Source organism: Octopus sinensis, unplaced genomic scaffold, assembly GCF_006345805.1.
Source record: "Octopus sinensis unplaced genomic scaffold, ASM634580v1 Contig19383, whole genome shotgun sequence".
Classification (NCBI taxonomy): Eukaryota; Metazoa; Mollusca; class Cephalopoda; order Octopoda; family Octopodidae; genus Octopus; species Octopus sinensis.
Genome location: NW_021836304.1, coordinates 14,413 through 35,000, shown reverse-complemented (window position 1 = coordinate 35,000; position 20,588 = coordinate 14,413). Strand labels below are relative to the sequence as shown.

The 20,588-nt window shown below is 35.9% G+C and overlaps 1 protein-coding gene across 1 annotated transcript in view; it reads left to right on the top strand.

Moving 5' to 3' along the window:
- Positions 1 to 17,463, top strand: part of LOC115232127 (contactin-like) — a 55,400-nt gene extending 37,937 nt beyond the window's left edge. The window contains exons 16-22 of the mRNA XM_029801982.2: positions 3,128 to 3,275; positions 7,704 to 7,825; positions 10,827 to 11,016; positions 11,992 to 12,107; positions 14,979 to 15,156; positions 16,799 to 16,901; positions 17,118 to 17,463. Coding sequence (XP_029657842.2) covers positions 3,128 to 3,275; positions 7,704 to 7,825; positions 10,827 to 11,016; positions 11,992 to 12,107; positions 14,979 to 15,156; positions 16,799 to 16,901; positions 17,118 to 17,463 — 1,203 coding nt within the window. The remainder of the gene's footprint in view (positions 1 to 3,127; positions 3,276 to 7,703; positions 7,826 to 10,826; positions 11,017 to 11,991; positions 12,108 to 14,978; positions 15,157 to 16,798; positions 16,902 to 17,117) is intronic.
- Positions 17,464 to 20,588: the final 3,125 nt, after the last annotated feature.

The following is a 20,588-nucleotide window of genomic DNA, read 5'->3' as shown; positions in this document are numbered from 1 at the left end:
ATGTATGTATGCATGTATGTATATATATGTATGATAACCTACCTTACCTACCTACCTACCTACCTACATACATACATACATACATGCATACTTACATCCCTACTTACATGCATATGAATATTGGTATATTTGTATATATATGGATATATATATTCATATATATTTATACATTTATATTTATAATATATATTATGTATATATATATATCATATATATATATATATATATTATATATATATATGTGTGTGTGTGTGGTGTGTGTGTGTGTGTGTGCATAGGTATAAATACCTATATATATATATTTATATTTATATACGCTTATACTTGTGTGTGTGTGTGTGCACACATGCTTGTACCTCCTCTCTCTCTCCTCTAATATATATATATATATGTATATATATATATATATATATATATACAGAGGGAGAGAGAGAGAGAAGCTACATATACTCATACACATGCACTCAAAGTCCTCGCTTTCTATCGAATTTAAGAACTAATAACTAATTGATCTCAAAATTCTTAGCTGGCCTATAATTTAACACTACGTCTTTAACATCTCATGCATCGCTCACACATCAAGCATATCACTTCACCATATCAGTAAATTTTGTATTCCGGCCTCAAATCTATAATATTTACCTATTTTCTTATTTCTAAAATCAAGTTATTACAAGAAAGAAAACGTAAAAGTTTTTCCATCAATCCCCAAATGATAATTCAATAATATTATATGTTGTATATACAATTTCTTTCCATCCACATAGAATATTTCTGTCCATCCATATGTATTTCTACCGGTGCAGATGATTATTTCATCAGTCGCTATAGTCAGTGCTTGATGAGTATGTGTCGTCAACATGAGATGATATCCCTGGGCGTCAATAGCAGTTTAAAGGAGATCTGCTCAACACATCCAACTATGTTGGTTGTGCTAATTCTTATTATATTTCTATCCATCCATCTACATAAATTTCTGTATATCTATAAATAAAAATTCTGTACCTCCAAATTTAAAATTCTATCCTTCCATACATAATTTTGTTTTCCATTCATATAAAAAAAAATCGGCGGAATTCTAGTTTAAGCACCAAATATAACCCTTCATTACTATTTTCATGTTTTGGAATTTTCAGACAATTTTTGAGAATTTGTGTTCTACACATGGGAATTCATATGATTATTCCAAAAAATTTCGTGTGTGCGATTTAAGGGCGATTTGGCTGTTGGTTTTTACCTATTTCTTTACTACTCACAAGGGGCTAAACACAGAGAGAACAAACAAGGACAGACAAGCGGATTAAGTCGATTACATCGACCCCAATGCGTAACTGGTACTTATTTAATCGACCCCGAAAGGATGAAAGGCAACGTCGGCGGAATTTGAACTCAGAACGTAGCGGCAGGCGAAATACGGCTTCGCATTTCGTCCGGTGTGCTAACGTTTCTGCCAGCTCGCCGCCTCGGCTGTTGGTTTTTACCTTCTTCGTTTCCTTGTCACTCTGACATATTGATGTTTTCCAGTATTTCTTTCCCATAAACACATTTAATGGAATGATGGTGTACCCAAGAGTGGTCCATTGCTATCCGTATTTGAAACTCTGATTAAAAAAAGAACTCGAAAAAGTGTGGAAAATTTTGGATTTACGGTGGCGGCGGTGGTGGTGGTGGTGGTGGTGGTGGGGCTTAAAATAAAAAAAATGTTTTGAATAATCGTATGAATTCCCGTGTATAAAATGCAAATTTACAAAAATTTTCTGAAAATTCCCCCAAATAAAAAAGTTATGAGGGGTTATATGGGGTGTTTAAACCAGAATTCCACAAAAAATTCCACCTATCCATACATAAAAATTTCCATCCATCCATATCTATCCATTTATTGTTGATAGTTTTACCCATCCACATATGTAAACTTTCTGTCTATCCATATCCATAAATTTCTATCTATCACATAGAGATATCTCTATTAATTCATATATATTTTTTCCATCTATGTATAGATTATCTATTCATCCATATATAATATTTCTAAAAGATATAATTAAAATCCGGTTGTAAACTCTCTATCCTTCCATATATAAAATTTCTATCTATCTATATCTGAAATTTCCAGCTATCCTTAAATAATATACTTATCCATCCACGTATTAAATTTTCTATTCCGCCATATATATTATTTCCTTTTATATTTTATATAAAATTTCTTTCCATCCTTATATAAAATTATTTCCAACTATGTATAAACCTTCTATTCATCCATACATATAGCTTTTATCCATCCATATATAAAATTTATCCATATATAACTTCTGTACAGCCATATATAAAATTACTATCCTTCGACAAATAACATTTCTATCTATCCATATTAAAATTTCTTACCATCCACAAATAAAATTTCTATCTATTCATATCTAAAATTTCTATGCATCCGTGTGTAAAATCTCTCTCCTTTCATATCTAAATTTTCTGTCTTTCTATATAAAATATCCAGTTATATGTATAGCTTTAAAAAATAAAAGCTGTCAAGGACACAGCATTTCGTTTTACAACCTTAATATATTACCGCATATATTACAGGCTTACAAGTCATTATGATGTCTTACTTTGCATTATCAGTGCAATATTCTCACTTTAAGTCTATCTCTGTGGATTTTTTTAGAATTCAGAGTCAGCGCTGAATGTTACGACATTTCTTATACAAATAGTCTATGTAAACAGTGCGATCAAAGATAGTGGGTTCATCTTTCAAGAGTTATTGCTCTTTCATTAGCACCACATCCAAACCATCAACTATCTACGAATACAATACTTAAATACCCACTAGGTTGGATAAACTAATTTACATATCAAACGCATTCCTGGTAACTGGTACGTACATATTCATCGCTGACAAAGACAGTATTTCGGTTTGAAACCGTAATACACTACCAAGCATATTACAAGTTTTCAAGTTAATATCCTGAGTTCAAAATCTTCTGAGGTAGTTTTCCTGTTTCATCCTTTCGGAGCAATACAATCAAATACCAGTCAAGTACTAGGTCAATTTAATCGACTAAATTCCTTCCATTAACATCCAGTTTTCATGCTATGGAAAATTTTACTGTTATTGTTTTTTGTTTTTCAGACAAAAATCGAAGGCAATATGAATGAATTTTCCGCCTATGTCGGCCGCAGTAAATTTTACACTAAATACGAAGTTCAAGTTCAGGCATTCAATAATATCGGACCAGGGCCAAACTCTTCGATTGTGACCATTTATTCGGCAGAAGATTGTGAGTATTGCCAGTTGAAAGAGACATCGTCTTAGCCGAGCCTGTTTGTATGTGTACGCATGCGCGCTGGTTTCTATGGGTGGATGCGTGAATTCCCGCATACATAGAAGTGGCATGCTTATGCATGCATATATGCATGTGTGTGCATGAGTATATATATATATATATATATATAGACATACACATATGCGGTATTTGTGTAAGCATGCATGAATGCTTATATTTATGCATATATATATATATATATATCTTATATATACTAAAACGGAAGATGTGTGTGTGTGCGTGTGCGTGTATGTGTGAAGGCCTTTTCTTGTCCTCCCTTCAAATCAATATTTTTCATCCGAATTCGTTCACTCTGGGAACATACATCACTTATGTTCCAGAGATGATCATAGACTCTTCAAACTTTCCACATAATGAGTGTGCATAATGTTATTGAAAGAGTGATGGGTGTCCCTTACTGCGTGTCGAATAAGAATTATTTTACTGTAATGTGAAGATATTTATATGGCATACACATCTTCAAGATACGGTGAAATAATATAGCGGTAATACGTGTAACTTATTGTATACTGAATAAATATAATTTCACTGAATCTTTTATCTTTTATTGCTTCAGTCGAACAATTCGACCTCAGGACTAATTTTTAAAGTCTAGTATTTATACTAACGGTCTCTTCTGTTTAAGGGGACCTAAAGAAACTAACACTGGTTGTCATGCGGTCGTAGAGGACAAACACAGACACACAGACACAGATACGCACACACACATACACATAATAAATACATATACGACGGGTTTCTTTTAGTATCTGTCTACCAAATCAGCGGACAAAGCTTTGGTCAACCCGAGGCTATAGTAGAAGACGCTTTCTTAAAATGCCACGCAGTGGGACTGAACTCGGAACCATGTGATTAGGAAGCAAGCTTCTAAGCACAGCCGCGCCTGCCACCGCTGAGGATTTATATATAGCTATTGTAAGGGTATTGCATACACATTAGTAAATGCTGAGTAAGCATTACGACACAAGAACTTGAAGGCATATATGCAACAATTATAACGGTAATGAGTGAATATTACTGTAAATCCTCGAGTACAATCCGCATCCCCCCCCCCAAATTTAAAGGTCAAAATCCTTAGTGCGTACTATATACGAGGTTAAAAATGAAAAATATTTTCTAAGCAATGTCCGAGTCTCTATTTGTTGTCCGGCAATGTTTAATCAGACATATTTTGTGATGTCGGGCGCGAAAATACCTTAAGCTAAGCCTGAAAGCAATGGAGTCATAAAAGAATCATCCATAACTTGCAGTAAGCAACATTTATTAAAATAAAAGTATTCAGAACACAGAATAACATGTAACAAACACAATTTGCAAACATATTTACATTCCCATATAACAGTTGAGAACATCACCATTATTGTATTACGCATGCGTGGAAGTGTTTGTTCGACTAGGTGCTGCTGGAGAAGGAGTGCGTATTATACACAAGGTTTAAGTTTTTCAGAGGTACAGCCCCCTAAAATTCCCCTGCGTATTATACTCAAGGGCGGACTATACTCGAGGATTTACGGTAATTGCGTGTTGTATATACATTACCGGAACTTGATGGTGTGCATACAACTATTAGTGATCGGTCTACCTCTGGAATTCCGTCGGTTACGACGACGAGGAACCCAATTGATCCGCTCAATGGAACAGCTTACTCGTGAAATTAACATGCAAGTGGCTGAACACTACACAAACACGCGTATCCTTAAAGTAGCTAAGAGCACTCGTAGTCAGGGAGATTTTGCATGACACAGAATGTGACAAGGCTGGCTCTTTGAAATACAAGTACTACTCATTTTTAAGGCGGCGAGCTGGCAGAAACGTTAGCATGCCGGGCGAAATGCTGAGCGGTATTTCGTCAGCCGTTAAGTTCTGAGTTCAAATTCCGCCGAGGTTGACTTTGCCTTCTATCCTTTCGGGGTCGATTAAATAAGTACCAGTTACGCACTGGGGTCGATATAATCGACTTAATCTGTTTGTCTGTCCTTGTTTGTTCCTTCTGTGTTTAGTCCCTTGTGGGTAGTAAAGAAATAGGTATTTCATCTGCCGTTACGTTCTGAGTTCAAATTCCGCCGAGGTCGACTTTGCCTTTCATCCTTTCGGGGTCGATAAATTAAGTACCAGTTACGCACTGGGGTCGATGTAATCGACTTAATCTGTTTGTCTGTCCTTGTTTATCCCCTCTGTGTTTAACCCCTAGTGGGTAATAAAGAAATAAGTACTACTCACTCTTGCCAGCTGAGTGGACTGAAATAGTGTCTTGCTCAAGGAGACAATCCGCCACCGAGAATCGATCTCACGACATTGCGATCGTGAGCCGAATACTCGAACCACTAAGTCACCTCACAGCATGTTGCAGGAATATTGTTTTACTCAACCTTTACAACGATTTTATGAGAGATGGGTGTATATGACGTGTATTGAATAAATATTTCACCGAATAGCTTCGGGTGATGTATGTAGCTGTAGCTACTGTAAAGGTGTTACGTGTACCTTACTTTGTGCTGAATAAACATTATTTCACTGAAGTTAGGGCATAGCAGCTATTATATAACCACAATAACCATGATCTCCTGCGATAATCTCTCTCTTCCCTCAGGCTCTCTCTCTCTCTCACACACGCGCTCGCACACGCACACACACACACACACACACACACACACACACACACACACAACACACACACACACACACTACTCTTTCTCCCATATCTTTGCTTATAATTCCCCTTTTTGTTCTTTTGCAATTGTGTTTTACGGTTCTTTTGAAACTGTCTTTCTTCTTCTTTCTTCTTTCTTCTTCTTCTTCTTCTTCTTCTTTTCTTCTTCTCTCTTCGTGTTCTTTTCTCTTCTTCTTCTTCTCTTCTTCTCTTCTTCTTCTTCTTCTCTTCTTCTACTTACTACTACTACTACTACTACAACTACTACTACCACCACCACCACCACCATAACCACCACCACCACCACCACCACCACCACCACTACTACTACTACTACTATCGTCATTACTGCCACAGCCTCTACTAAACAGATTAAATGTATCATCGTAAAATTTGAACACAAACATTTACACTGACACTATGAAAATGAGCAAAAAGTAAAAGTGATGAAAAGATAAACTTAACAAAAGCAATATCAATAACAATGAGAGCATTACTAACGACAGTAACTAATCTTTTGCAAGTGATGCGAGTCTAAAGGAGGCCTTTGACAAGATCCAATTCCTCACAAAATAAAAGAGATCCGCTAAGAAACAAAATGACCCTCTGTCGGACGTCTGTTTAAAACACAAAGAGGTTTCCTTATGTCCTCGAAAGAGTAATAGGCGGAAGCTCTGTCTGCTGTGTGGGAGGATCTATTGTTCCCTGAAACATAGAGCAGCGTAAGCGTGTTGTTATTAAATATTGAGGGCACAGTTTCCTACCACACACACACACACACACACACGCATGTATTATGTATGTGTGTGCATGGTATGTGTGTGTCCATGTTTATTCACAGACACACTCATATATATATTATAATATATATAATATATAATATATATATATATATATAAAAATATATAATATATAATTAATGTTTGTTTTCATGTCGAGTTATAATAAAAACGATTTAACATTAAACAAAAATTTACCTGATGTCTTCTTTAGAGCAGATTTTTATTACAATCTTACAAGAAGAGATGTCACAAAGAGTTTGAAGATTCGGTCTGCTAGCCTTCGGCGGATGCTGGTCAGCAAACCGACGCTTTGAAGTCACTGTCACCTTCTTCATGTAAAAGTATATTGCATATATAATATATATAATATATATATATACTATATATAATATATATATATATATATATATATATATACTCTTTATCTTTATTAAACTTTTATACTTTTGATATATATTTTAAAAAAAATTAATAAATAAAATAATATTTAAAATATACATACATACATATATATAAAATTTATAAGTTTAAATTATTTAAATAATTTTTTATTTTTAACTTTTATATTTTAAAATTAATTTTATGTATTGGCTTACGTTTTTCAGTTTGATTTGCCTAATAGTGGTTTTATCTCAAATTTAATATAATATTATATATATACATATATATATATATTTACGTATGTAGATAAATACATACACTTATGCATGCATAGAAACATATTCACACACACTCACGTGCACACACACACTCACACACTCACGTGCACACACACTTACACACACACACACACACACACACACACACTCGTATACACCTACAGGCAACGGCAAATGTCGAAAGCACAGTACGAAAATGTGTGAATAAGTTAACGTGTTTTATATCTCGAACAATTACCAATATTCACCTCACCTTTCTCTTGCATTTCAGTACCTGTAGCAGTCCCTGAAGAAATTGGAGGGTCTGGATATAATGAATCGGCAATTAATGTCACATGGAGTCCGGTACCCGAAAATCGAGAAACGGTGAAAGGCAAAGTGCTGGGGTATATTGTAAGTTCATTGAAAGATTAGGGTGGAATCTATCTCCTCTTGAGATATCAGGTTACTTTGATATCGCAGCAAAGAATGTATGAACGTATTTATTTATCTATCGATGTGTGTGTATGTATACATACATATACGTATATATATATATATATATATATATATATATATATATATATATATATATATATATATATATATATATGTGTGTGTGTGTGTGTGTGTGTGTGTGTGTGTGTGTATATACACACATATACACACCTACACATGTATGAATCTGAGTAAGTATATGTGTTGCGTATATATATACACGTGTGTTTATGCGTGTGTATGTGTGAGTATGTGTGTGTGTGTGTGTGGTGGGGTTTGGGTGCGTGACAGTATGCGCCCATACGTTCATGTGGCGAAAGTCTGATCTTTGAGTACTCGCTACTCGGATTGTCGCTGCTGATCATCAGACAATTCATACATGTGAAACTTTGGACAAATATTATTCCAGTTTGCCTAATACCATTGAGTACTTTCTTTCGCTTAATTGCATCTCAAGTAAGGGTTATACCACCAATACACACACACATGCACGCACATAAACACACACACATACACATAAACATATACCTAACCATACATACATCAACACACACTCACATATACATGCATGTATTTTGTGTGCGTATGCGTGTATATCTATCTATATATGTATTAATATATCTATAAATACACACACACACACACACATATATATATTTCTACATATATATGTATGTACACCCACATGAGCGGATAATACCTGAACACAGAAAATATATACACGCACACGCAACACACATAGACAAAGATAGCTTTCACCCACATACATACACTATACACAGGTACACTATTCGGTCCCAGAGAACATGTACACACCCATAGTCATGTTAACACACCACTCGGTCCCAGAGGCACAAATACACACCCATGGACATGTGCACATATCACGTGAAAAAGCACACAACTGCTACACATAACACAGCACGCACACATACACGCACACGTCAAACTCGCCCCCATTCACATATAGGCACCTACACACACCATTCTCATACACACACATACGCTTGCGCACTTTAGTTTGTTGGGCTCATCACCATATAACCACCATTATTATCTCCCTTTCATTCAACCTCTCTTTATTATTATCTCCCTTTAATTCAACACTTCTTTTTTTCAATCATCACCATGTTGAACCGCTGAACTCTATACGTTTTTTTTTCATTTTCTCTCTGTTTATTTCCTTTTATTCCTTTCTGTCAAAGAGCGTAGGCTCGGGACGTAAAAGACTTTTCTATTTTTCCCGAGCGTCAAACTAATACACTCGCTTGCTCCTACGGCTATCTTCGTCTTTTGTTTCTATAATTTAAGCTTTATATATATGTATGTTATATATATGTATTATATATATGTATATATATATATGTATGCATATATATATATGTATATATATATATATATATATATATATATAATATATATATATATATATGTGTGTGTGTGGTATGTATGTATGTATGTAGTATGTATGTATATGTATGTATGTATGTATGTATGTATGTATATATGTATGTGTGTCATTGTGTCCGTGTTTGTCCCTGATCATAGTTTGACAACTGTTGTTGGTGTATTTACGTTTGCATAAATTAGCGGTTCGACAAAAGTACCAGACTTCAGAAAAAAAGTATTAGGCTTTAAAAAAAGTACTCGGATCCTTTTATTCGGCTAAAAGTTCTTCAGGGTGGTGTCTAATGACTGAAACAAATAAAATATTAGAAAAAAACATTATATATTTTAATGTGTATAAAACTGACGAGGGTTCCAGTTGATCCGATTAACGAAACAGCCTGCTCGTGAAATTAATATGCACATGGCTGAGCACTCCACAGACAAGCGTACCCTTAATCTAGTTCTCGAGGAGATTCAGCGTGACACAGAAGGTGACAAGGCCGGCCCTTTGAAATACATGTACTACTCATTTTTGCCAGCTGAGTGAACTGGAGCAACGTGAAATAAAGTGTTTTACTCAAGGAAACAATGAACAGCCGAGAATCGAACTCACGACCTTACGATTGTCAGCCGATTTCCCTAACCAATGAATCATGTGCTTTCACTTAGTGCGTATGAAAAACGTGGCAAATATAATTTGCTGTATAAAGTTTTTATTTGCCGTATAATAGTTGAAAATAAGAAATATTTAAAAGTACATATAACAGCCCAACTAAATCAAATAAATAAGTGAATATAAAACCTCTTTTGCCTATCAGAAGTTATAGGATCCGTATGGTAGCAGATATCAGCCCCTGGTGTGTTGCTATGTTGAAAATATTTCAATGCTCAGAGTTTGAAATAAGAATTCAGGCTCTCGGTATAATATTCTACTGCGATGAGCTGGCAGAATCGTTAGCACGCCGGGCGAAATGCGTAGCCGTATTTCGTCTGCCGTTACGTTCTGAGTTCAAATTCCGCCGAGGTCGACTTTGCCTTTCATCCTTTCGGGGTCGATAAATTAAGTACCAGTTACACACTGGGGTCGATGTAATCGACTTAATCTGTGTGTCTGTCCTTGTTTGTCCCCCCTGTGTTTAGCCCCTTGTGGGTAGTAAAGAAATAGGTATAATATTCTACTAGCTGGACCAATAAAAAATTCACAGGAAACATAAAAAATGTAAGCATCTGTAAACAGTGTACTGGTACCATGAGAAATGTTTGTATATCATGCCCGTGATTTTTTTACGTTCTGAGTTCAAATTCTGCCGAGGTCGACTTTGCTTTTCGTCCTTTTGGGGTCGATAAATTAAGTACCAGTTGCGTACTATATCTATGTATGCATGTATGTGTGTATGTATGTATGTGCATGTGTGTGTGTACGTATATGTATACATATATTTAACACACATACTCATACCCACACATGTACTCGCTCGCACCACCCACGTAACACATCTGCCATGTATACTTTAACATATATTTTCAGATCACCTACTGGAACAGATGGGAAGCTGACCCCTTAGTGACCGGGGTTTCATATCCTGGTCAAAGAAGTTGGGGCCTAATAACTGGCCTCAGGTATTTTGATTCCGATCATTTCATGTACGTCCAGGTATACAACAGCGCCGGGCCTGGCCCGCCAAGCAGAAGGGCAACTATTACAACTAAAGGTGAAGGTAAGTGTGTACATGTGTGTATATGTTGTTTCTGTATAGTTCGAGATTGAGTGGAGGTTGAGTAGATGCTGAGTGGAGGTTAACTGTTGGTTTAGTATTCGTTGAGTTGAAATTGAGTGTGGAAATATTTACCCTTTTTTTTTACTTGCTTCGGTCATTGGACTGCAGCCATAGTGGGACGCCGCCTTCAAGGGTTTAGTCGAACAAATCGATGTCAGAACTTTATTTTTTATGTGTCGTGCTTATTTCATCGGTCCCTCTTGTCGAACTGCTAAGTCACAGGAACGTAAACAAACCAGCACTGATTGTCGAACAATTGCGGATGTGACAAAAAACATGAAGACGTAGACACACACACATTCACACACACACACACACACACACATATTCACACACACACACATTCACACACACACATTCTCTCACACACACACACACAAACACACACACACATTCACACACACACACACACAACACACACTCAAACAAACACACACACAAACACGAATACGAAGTTGAATTTGTCTGAAGGTGAATTGTGAGTTGGGTGTAGATTGAGTGTGGTGGAGAAAGGTAGAGTGTAGCTTGAGTGTAGGTTGTATGTAAATCAGGTATAAGTCGAATGCATGCGGAGCGGGTATTATCTGCAAGTGAATAGTAGATAGAGCGTAAACTGGGTGTAGGTGGAGTGTACCTTGCGTGCAGTTTGTGTGTAAGTAGCATATAGGTATTTCGTAGATCAAATGAGTGCAGAGTGGAGTTTGTGGGTAAATTCTATATCGAAATTAGGAGGTTTGTAGGTTGAGTGTTGCTTAAGTGTTAGGTGGAATGTAAGTAGAGTGTAAATTGACAATTGACTGTAATGAATGTAGCTTGAGTGTTTGCAAACTGGAGTTTAATTGGATGTGGATTTTTAAGTTAAGTGTAGGTCGTGTAAAAGCTGACGAAATGCATTTAATCTATCTTTAATTACAGCCCCACTTTTATACCCACGGATTATTCGAGTCAAAAGCCACGGACCTGACACCGTTAAGGTCACTTGGAGAGGAATATCAACTGGGAACACCGAGGAAGCTTTGAAAGGTTACAAGGTAAGGCTACGACAACCACTCACCAATCTTTGGATCTTTGCCCAATTGACGCACTGTATCCTCTCCCGGTTAATCTTCTACTACGACTATAGTAGCCACTGCTCCGCCAATCTGACTTATCTCCTTCCACTTTCCACTAAAGCACACCTGACCCCCTTGTCCCTCTATTTTCTTCTTTGTCTTTCTAATCCATATTATCTCCAACCCATTTGTTAGGTACTGCAGCAACATTTATACTCGATGATTCATCCACAGAAGGTTGTCTCTCTGGAATTTCTTATCTAGTAATGTTTTTTTCTGCAACTTTCAACTTCCAACTATTAAACGAGAACATCAACCACACCAATCTTTCTCATCTTGGAGGGAGTGTGGACGCTAAAAAGCATAAAAAAATAAGCAAAAAATTCATTCATACAGATACATATGTTGCCATACAAATACATATACACACATTCACAAATTTATGTATTCTGTCCCAAAAGAAGTAAGAATGACACATGTTTTGGAAAGAACGTTTCTCTTCAAAAGATTTGTCATTCTAATCTTAATGTTTTTTAGTGGCTCGAAACTCTGCAAATATCCCACAATCTGATATGGATATAATTCTGGCTGCGAGGAAGGCTCTTATTAATTTCAAGGATAATAACTGGACTCGGAATACTTCTATTGACTATCTTTATTTCTTTATTACCTATAAAAGGCTATTGACTATCTTGATATAACCATGGGTTCTTCTGAGTCAGCCCAAGTTACGGACCTCGTGGGTCTGTTCCTTCTCTCACAGATCAAGCAGCACTTCCCTAATATATCTGGTGGACTCTACAGGGACGATACACTCCTTACCACTTGAAGATTATCTCGACCAGCAGTTGAACGAACAAAGAAACTTTAAAAAGTTTTTTCATAATTACAATCTTGGTATCGCTTCTGAAATAAATACCAAGGTGGTAAATTTTTTGGATCTCACTATTAATTTAAATACCACTTTATACTACCCATTTCACAAGCCTAACCAAACCTTACAGTATATAAACGTCATTTCAAATCATCCTAGAATAACCCTTGACAGCGTAATTACATGTATTTCTATAAGAATCTCTAATTTATCAGCTAATGAGGAAATAGTTAATACTCACGCTCCTTACTATAATCACTCTCTACAATTAAGCGGATTCCAATAGAAAAATATTCTATATACGTGGTACTGAAATGAAAACCAAAATAGCAAATCTCTTCCCCGAAACTAATCTTGGACTTATAAGAATGGCTTCCATTTCAAATCAACCAAACAGACTCATAAAATCACGCCATAAGCCACCCAAAATTTATAGGAATTATTTATGAATCTCCTCTTCATGAACAATCCAATGAAACAGCATATTTTAAGACTAGAAACCGAGAAACCCTATGGTACGCATCGCCTTTTTCTCTACAGGTTAAATCTTTGCCTGAATCATTTTTTAAAATTCTGAAATGAAATTTTCCGATGCTGCGTACTCTTGCAAACATGTTTTACTCAATAACTATGCATTATAATGCTGGATAGAGGTGAGAACCAGCCTTCACACCAATTGAAACTTTTCTGTAAAATAATACAACACTCCCCTCCTCTACCTATAGAGCCATCAGTAGCCTTATCTTATCATGCATTGTATCTCCTCCTCCAACCACTCAAAAACACTTCCACTTCCTGGTCGTTTGCATACAGCTCTATAAAAACACTCAGTAGGTAATTCCCATTAGAAGAAAGCAATACATGCGAGCCTTTTAGAAACTTATTTTCCTTGAGGAAGGAGGTAGTATCCTATAATGGATGTAAATATCTTTTATATGACAGGTCAACCGAACTCCCAGAAACGGCCGTAGGATTAATAAATGGATTACTAATACCCAAAATTTTTATCTTATAGACTCTTAACTCTTTTTATAACTTCTTTTTATAAACTGTAAGTCGACCTATATATGTATTTATTTTTTCAATATGTTTTAATGTATATATATATATCTGTATATTCATATATTTTATATGTATATTTTTAATGTATTGATTACTCTGTATATTTTTATATATCTATATATCTATATATGTTTGATATGTTTGGTGTACTGAATATACTTTTGGAGAAATTCCTGCATGTTGGATCTAAGATTGAATAAATATAAATGTAAAAGTGAACATCATTTGCTTAACTTTGATTCTTACTTCTACATTATTCCAACGCCTCAGGTTTAATATACTCAGCACTTCAAAGTGAAATCCTTACAATGGAGGAAATATTTCTCCTTATAATTACACACACACACACACACACACACACCACACACACACAGACTAATAATAAACAAGTGGAATTGAACCGGTGTGTGGCAAAAATGACTCTCCCTAGACACAACAAAATTTCTTTCAGCACACGAATTCACATAAAAATCTTGCAAACCAGAAACAAAAACGAAATAGATTTTCGATTTTACTATACATACATACATACATACATACATAATACATACATACATACATGCATATATATATATATAATATATATATTATATATATATATATATATATATTATACGCATATGAACATACATATATGAAATATCTACATGTAGTGCTGTATTTGATTCACTAATGTTAATTTGCTGTTTCACTTTTTGTTCAAACGTGACCTCCCAAACCGTCTGTCCGTCCGTCCGTCCATCCATCCATCCATCCATCCATCCATCCATCCATACCTCCGAAATTCCATCCCTCCATCTCTCAATTTCTTCTTCTTTCTCTTTGTTTCTTTCTCCCTCCCTCCCTCTCCCCCCTCCATCCATCCGATTGTTCATATACCCTGTCTTTAATATTGGCCCTATTTTTATCACTAGGTTCGAGTGTGGGCACTGAACAATGACATCAGAACAGCACGTGACTACTTAATGCCACGTGATACAAATTTGGGTATAATTAACGGTATACGTAAGGGTGTCCTCTACAATCTAAGAGTGCTTGGTTACAGTAACGGAGGGGACGGAAAGCTAAGCCCCATGGTCGTTTTCACACTGGGTAAGTATGTTCATACTACTACTATACTACTACTACTACTACTACTACTACTACTACTACTACTACTACTATTACTACTACTACTACTACTGACTCTGGATTGGCGAAGTCGTTAGAGCGTCGAAAAAGATGCTGCGTAGTATTTATTCCAGCTTTTTATGACAAATTCCTCCTTTCTAATTTGCTGACCTTTGCCTTTTATTTTCTTGGAAATTATAAAATAAAGCACTATTCGAGTTTTGGGGTCGTTGTAATTGACTTGCTCTCCTCCCTTCAAAATTCCTGGCCTTACGCCTAAATTAAAAACTATTACTTTTACTACTGTTGTTTAACATATCAACTTGAGCATCATGAAGTATCAGCCGCCCACAACCAGTGGCCTAGGGTTACACTTCATTCAGATTTCAGGAACAGAGGAATTGTGCTGACCAGGCAATGTTGCTCAAATTTTACAATCACCCACTACCTTTTCGACTCAGGGTTTGAGCTTGTTACTTACAATATCTAAGGTACCAACAACAGGTATAAAACTCATCTCCTTTAATGACCGCAGTCTCTTTGTTTCTCACTTCAAATCATCATATCTGACCGGCTTCTCTTGTGTTTTCGTGATACTCTGTCATCACTAGAATATGCAATATCCATGATTCAGCAGAATATTTTTCTCTATAATCGTAAACGCTTTATTGACGTTTGATGCTCAATTTCAAGATTACATTTAATCATTACACCCCATAGGTATGTTTACTTTGTCATTCTCGATTACTCCTTTTAGGGTCTGTTCATGCCACGTTCATGCTCTACCTAACCCATATTTACCACACATCTCCTAATAAATAATTCTTGCGACAATATCGCATCTTCTTTTGTATTCGTTTTAGGTTAGCTATCTGCACAATATACCATATAATCTCACCTTTATCATCGCACAACTTGCGCTTCTTACACTCAGCTGCATTGTCATCTTGCATTTGGTGTAATTTATTTTAAATGTTTGTCCCTGCGCAGCATAGAAAAGCGTCTCTGGCTTCAAGTCACTTTTCTTTAGTCAGTACTACCTTCCATATGTATACACACACACACTCATATATATATATATAATATATATATATATATATATATATATATATATTATATATATATATATATATATATATATAATATATATATGTATGTATGTATGTATATATATATATATATATATATATGTATGTATACCTTAGGAAAAACACAGTTTACAAATGCTCAGTTCATACAGGCAAACGAAATCAGTATTATGTAGGTTATTGCGCAACCAGCTTCAAATCACGTTTATATAAACACGTCTCTTCTTTTAAATATACGAATAAGGAAAGTTTGACGCCACTTTGTAAGTTTATTTGGAGTCTAAAAGATAGTAACACGAAGTGTGATAAATAACACTGACCAATAAATTGATACTGTTTTTCTGATGACCTAAATTTGAGACTTGTTTGGGGGTAATTTTGGGTCACTGAGTTTAAAAATGGCAATAGTTGTTTTTTCTATCACGTCTAGGTATTCTTTCTATGAATTGACCCATATTAGCTCCCACTAGTAGCTCCATGCTTGAAACGTTTGAATTCCCCTGATTCTTTTCGTTATATATGTGGGTGTTCTATAGTACCAAGTCAAAGAATGAACATTGGTGACATTGTGAAAAGATTCTACTTGGCTTACTTAAAGATTAAAGTTGGCGATCTGGATAAATCGTGGGCCCACACAATGTATGTAAACCCTGTGTCGAAAATATGCGCCAATGGACTAAGGGCACAAGGAAACAGCTAACATTTGACATTCCAATGATATGGTGGGAGCTACTTTTGTCTCACAAAGACTTCTTGTTGTAACAAGAGAACGTGAAAAAAATAAGTTACCCAAATCTGGACTCAGCAATTCACCCAGTGCTTCATTCAGATGAAATACCAATACTCCTTTTCAAGGATCTACCTTCACTGCAAGGTAAAATGTGAAGTAGATATAAATCATGAGCATAACAGTGATATAGACTTTGTAGAAACATCAACCAAAGAACGTGAAAACTTCAACCAGACAGAGCTTAATGATTTAGTTAGAGACCCAGGACTGTCAAAAGTGTTATCAGGACTGTTAGCTTCTAGGCTTGAAGAGAAGAATTTGTTACAGAAAGAAACAAACGTGACTTTTTTTTATCAGAACAAGGAAAAAGATCTCTTGACATTCTTTACAATTGGAAGAGATTTTGTTTACTGCTGTGACGTGGCAGGACTGTTAAACATGATGGGTGTTGAACAGTATGATCTTAGTTAATGGAGACTCTTTATAGATAGTTCAAAGAAGAATCTAAAATGTGTATTACTCTATAATGTTCAGTGCGCTTCCCACTGGTCAGTCAGTGCATTTAAAAGAGAATTAAGATCACATAAAAGTTGAGTTAGATTTACCTAAGTATGACGAACAGAAATGGGTCATATGTGTGGATTTTAAAATGGTCAACTTTTTACTTGGCGAACAACGAGGGTATACAAAGTATCCGCGTTTCCTGTGTTTATGGGATAGCCAGGCAAAAGACAAACATTGGGAACAGAAACCCTGGTCAGTTAGGACGAGTTTGACTGTTGGGTAGAAGAATATCATGCACCAACCACTTGTTGAGCGAGAGAAAAATCATCTTTCCACTCCTTCATATTAAACTAGGACGAATGAAGCAATTTGTCAAAGTTCTTAATTTGGAAGGCAACTGTTTCAAATTCATATGTACAACATTTCCTGGCCTAAGTTATGATAAAATAATGGCTGGTGTTTTTGATGGGCCACAAATCAGAAAGTCAACGAAATGCCAGAATTTCTCGAGCTTGATGGTTGACATAGAAGAAAGAACGTGGGATTCGTTTGTGATTGTTGTGAAAGGATTTTGACAGGAGTGAAAATGCTGCAAACTACAAGAAATTGGTGGCGACATTACTTGATAACGTTCATCTTTTAGGCTGCAACATGAGCATAAAGCTTCATTTTCTCAATAACCATCTCGATGAATTTCCTGCTAATCTCGGAGACGTGAGCGATGAGCATGGTGAGCGTTTTCATCAAACATTCAAGATTATGGGGGAGGGATATCAAGGCCAATGGAATGCACACATGACGGTAGACTATTGTTGGAGTATTCGAAGAAGCTGTGTAGACATGAAGAACTCCACATGCTCTCGCAAGCGAAAATTTGTTCCATGAATATGAAGGTATATGTAAAATAGGTGCCGTAGTCAATTTGTTCGTCGAACCTATTCAAATCGGTGCCCGAACATGGTTTTAGTCCAGTCACTGAAACAAGTAAAAAGATAATGGGTACATACATACGTAGTCACTCAGAGTAAAAAGGAGTACCAGTGGAATGTTACAGTGAAAATTTCAATAAAATATAAACACAATAGACCTGATATAATGATTTGGGATAGAGAAGAGACACTGTACAGTTGTGGAAATCAGCTGTCCAGCGGATATTAACATAAAACTGAAGATCAGTGTAAAAGAGAATATCTACGCTGAACTATTGAGAAATCTGCGGTTACTTTATCCAGATTACAAGTTCAGGTTTATACTTTTAATTATTGAGGTGCTCGGATATGTAACACACTGTCTAAATACCAATCTTGAGAAATTAGGTTTCTCAAAACCAGAAAGGAGAATGCTGATTCCAAGACTACAGATCCATTCCATCACTGTAACTGTAAAAACCTGTAAAGCTTTCCAGAAGTTTATCCTGGTCTAGATTTGCATGAGAAGACATATATAAAACAGAACATGCAAATCTGTACGTTACATGCATGCATACACACATTCAAAATTACCCTGCTGTTGGTATTGAAATTCAAATGAAGGAGCCGCGGGTCTAGGTAAGAAACCAGCTCTTTCTCTATTGGCATGAAATCTTGAAATAAGACTGAATAAGGACATACATATTTCAACGTATAATATACAATTGTTTAATCCGATAGTTAACCAACTCGTGACATTAACGATCGAAGCGGGAGAGAAATTTCACAGTCCTAACATATCTCTCGGGGAGAATCAGCGGGACACATAATTTCCAATCACTGAATTTGACACACGAAGCTTGGGTCGAACTGTGGCTATGACAATGACATTTCTCAAATGTACCTCTTGGTGGTATCGAACTTGCGGGATCTTTTCGGTTTGAACGGCAGTTTTTAACATAATTTCTGGGTAACTAAAAAATTTAAAACTTCGTATACTAGTAGAATGTGTTTATAAAACATCTTTTTCTCTTGGATTTATTGAGAAAATTATATAGGTTGTAAGATATTTGTTGCTTTTCTTCTTCAATTTCTGCAATTTCAACCAATCACTGACGTCTATTTAGGTAAAAAAAACATTCTGTCCGGTGAGATATGTCCCTCGTTTAAGAAACAGACTGGGTTTATTTACATTTGTGAAGAAAAAAAGATACCCTTCCCCCCACCCCTGACCCTAACCCTAACCCTAACCCTAAAACAGATTGAAATGCAATAGATCGATACTAGGGTCATAATTATGGGTGACGATTTCATATGACACCGCTAGAAAAAACTGCCGGTCAAACCGAAAAGATCCAACTTGCTCCCTTACGGTTACGAAGAAAACTTATTAAACATTCATTAATGTCTGCAAGTGTGTGTGTGTGTGTGTGTGAGCTCGCGCGCCTGTGCGTATGCATGTGTGATATTTGTATGTATGTATTTACGCGCTAAGCAAGGTCAGCTGCACTATACACAAACTGACAAACACGATCGCACAGATACACAATCATACACGCACACAGAAATATGCGTAAACCGTATAGGCATTGATATGTGTATCTCTCTCTCCCCCCTCTCTCTCTCACTATCAATCTATCTCTTTCTATCAATTTATCTCTCTCTCTCGCTATTCATCTATATTCCTTACGTTAATAATTTCTAATTGCTCAATTTGCACTCTACATGTGATTTTGTAGGGAAGGCCCTCATTGTGTAATGTCCTGTATATGGTCCGCTACGTCATCATGTTCGACATATTTCTGATGTAAGAGTGAATACAAGTCGGTCACTTGATATTAGGATTAGCGAGGGGAAGAAAAACAAACAACAACAACAAAATCAAGGGTGATAATCGGATTAGCTAAATGATAAGGTGAAACGAAAGGAGTTGTTCTAGGAAATAATTGGGTCATTATATAAGTACATTTTTGGACGACTTTCAAATACAATTAAAAAAAATAATAAAAAATACAATAAAAATACAAATACAAAAAAAATACAAATACAAAAAAAATACAAATACACTAAAAAATACTTATGTGTGTGTAAGCGTGTGCATGAGTGTGTGTGTATGTGTGTGTATGTGTTTGTGTGCGCGTGTGTGCGTATACATTCATACATACATACGTACATATATTTGTA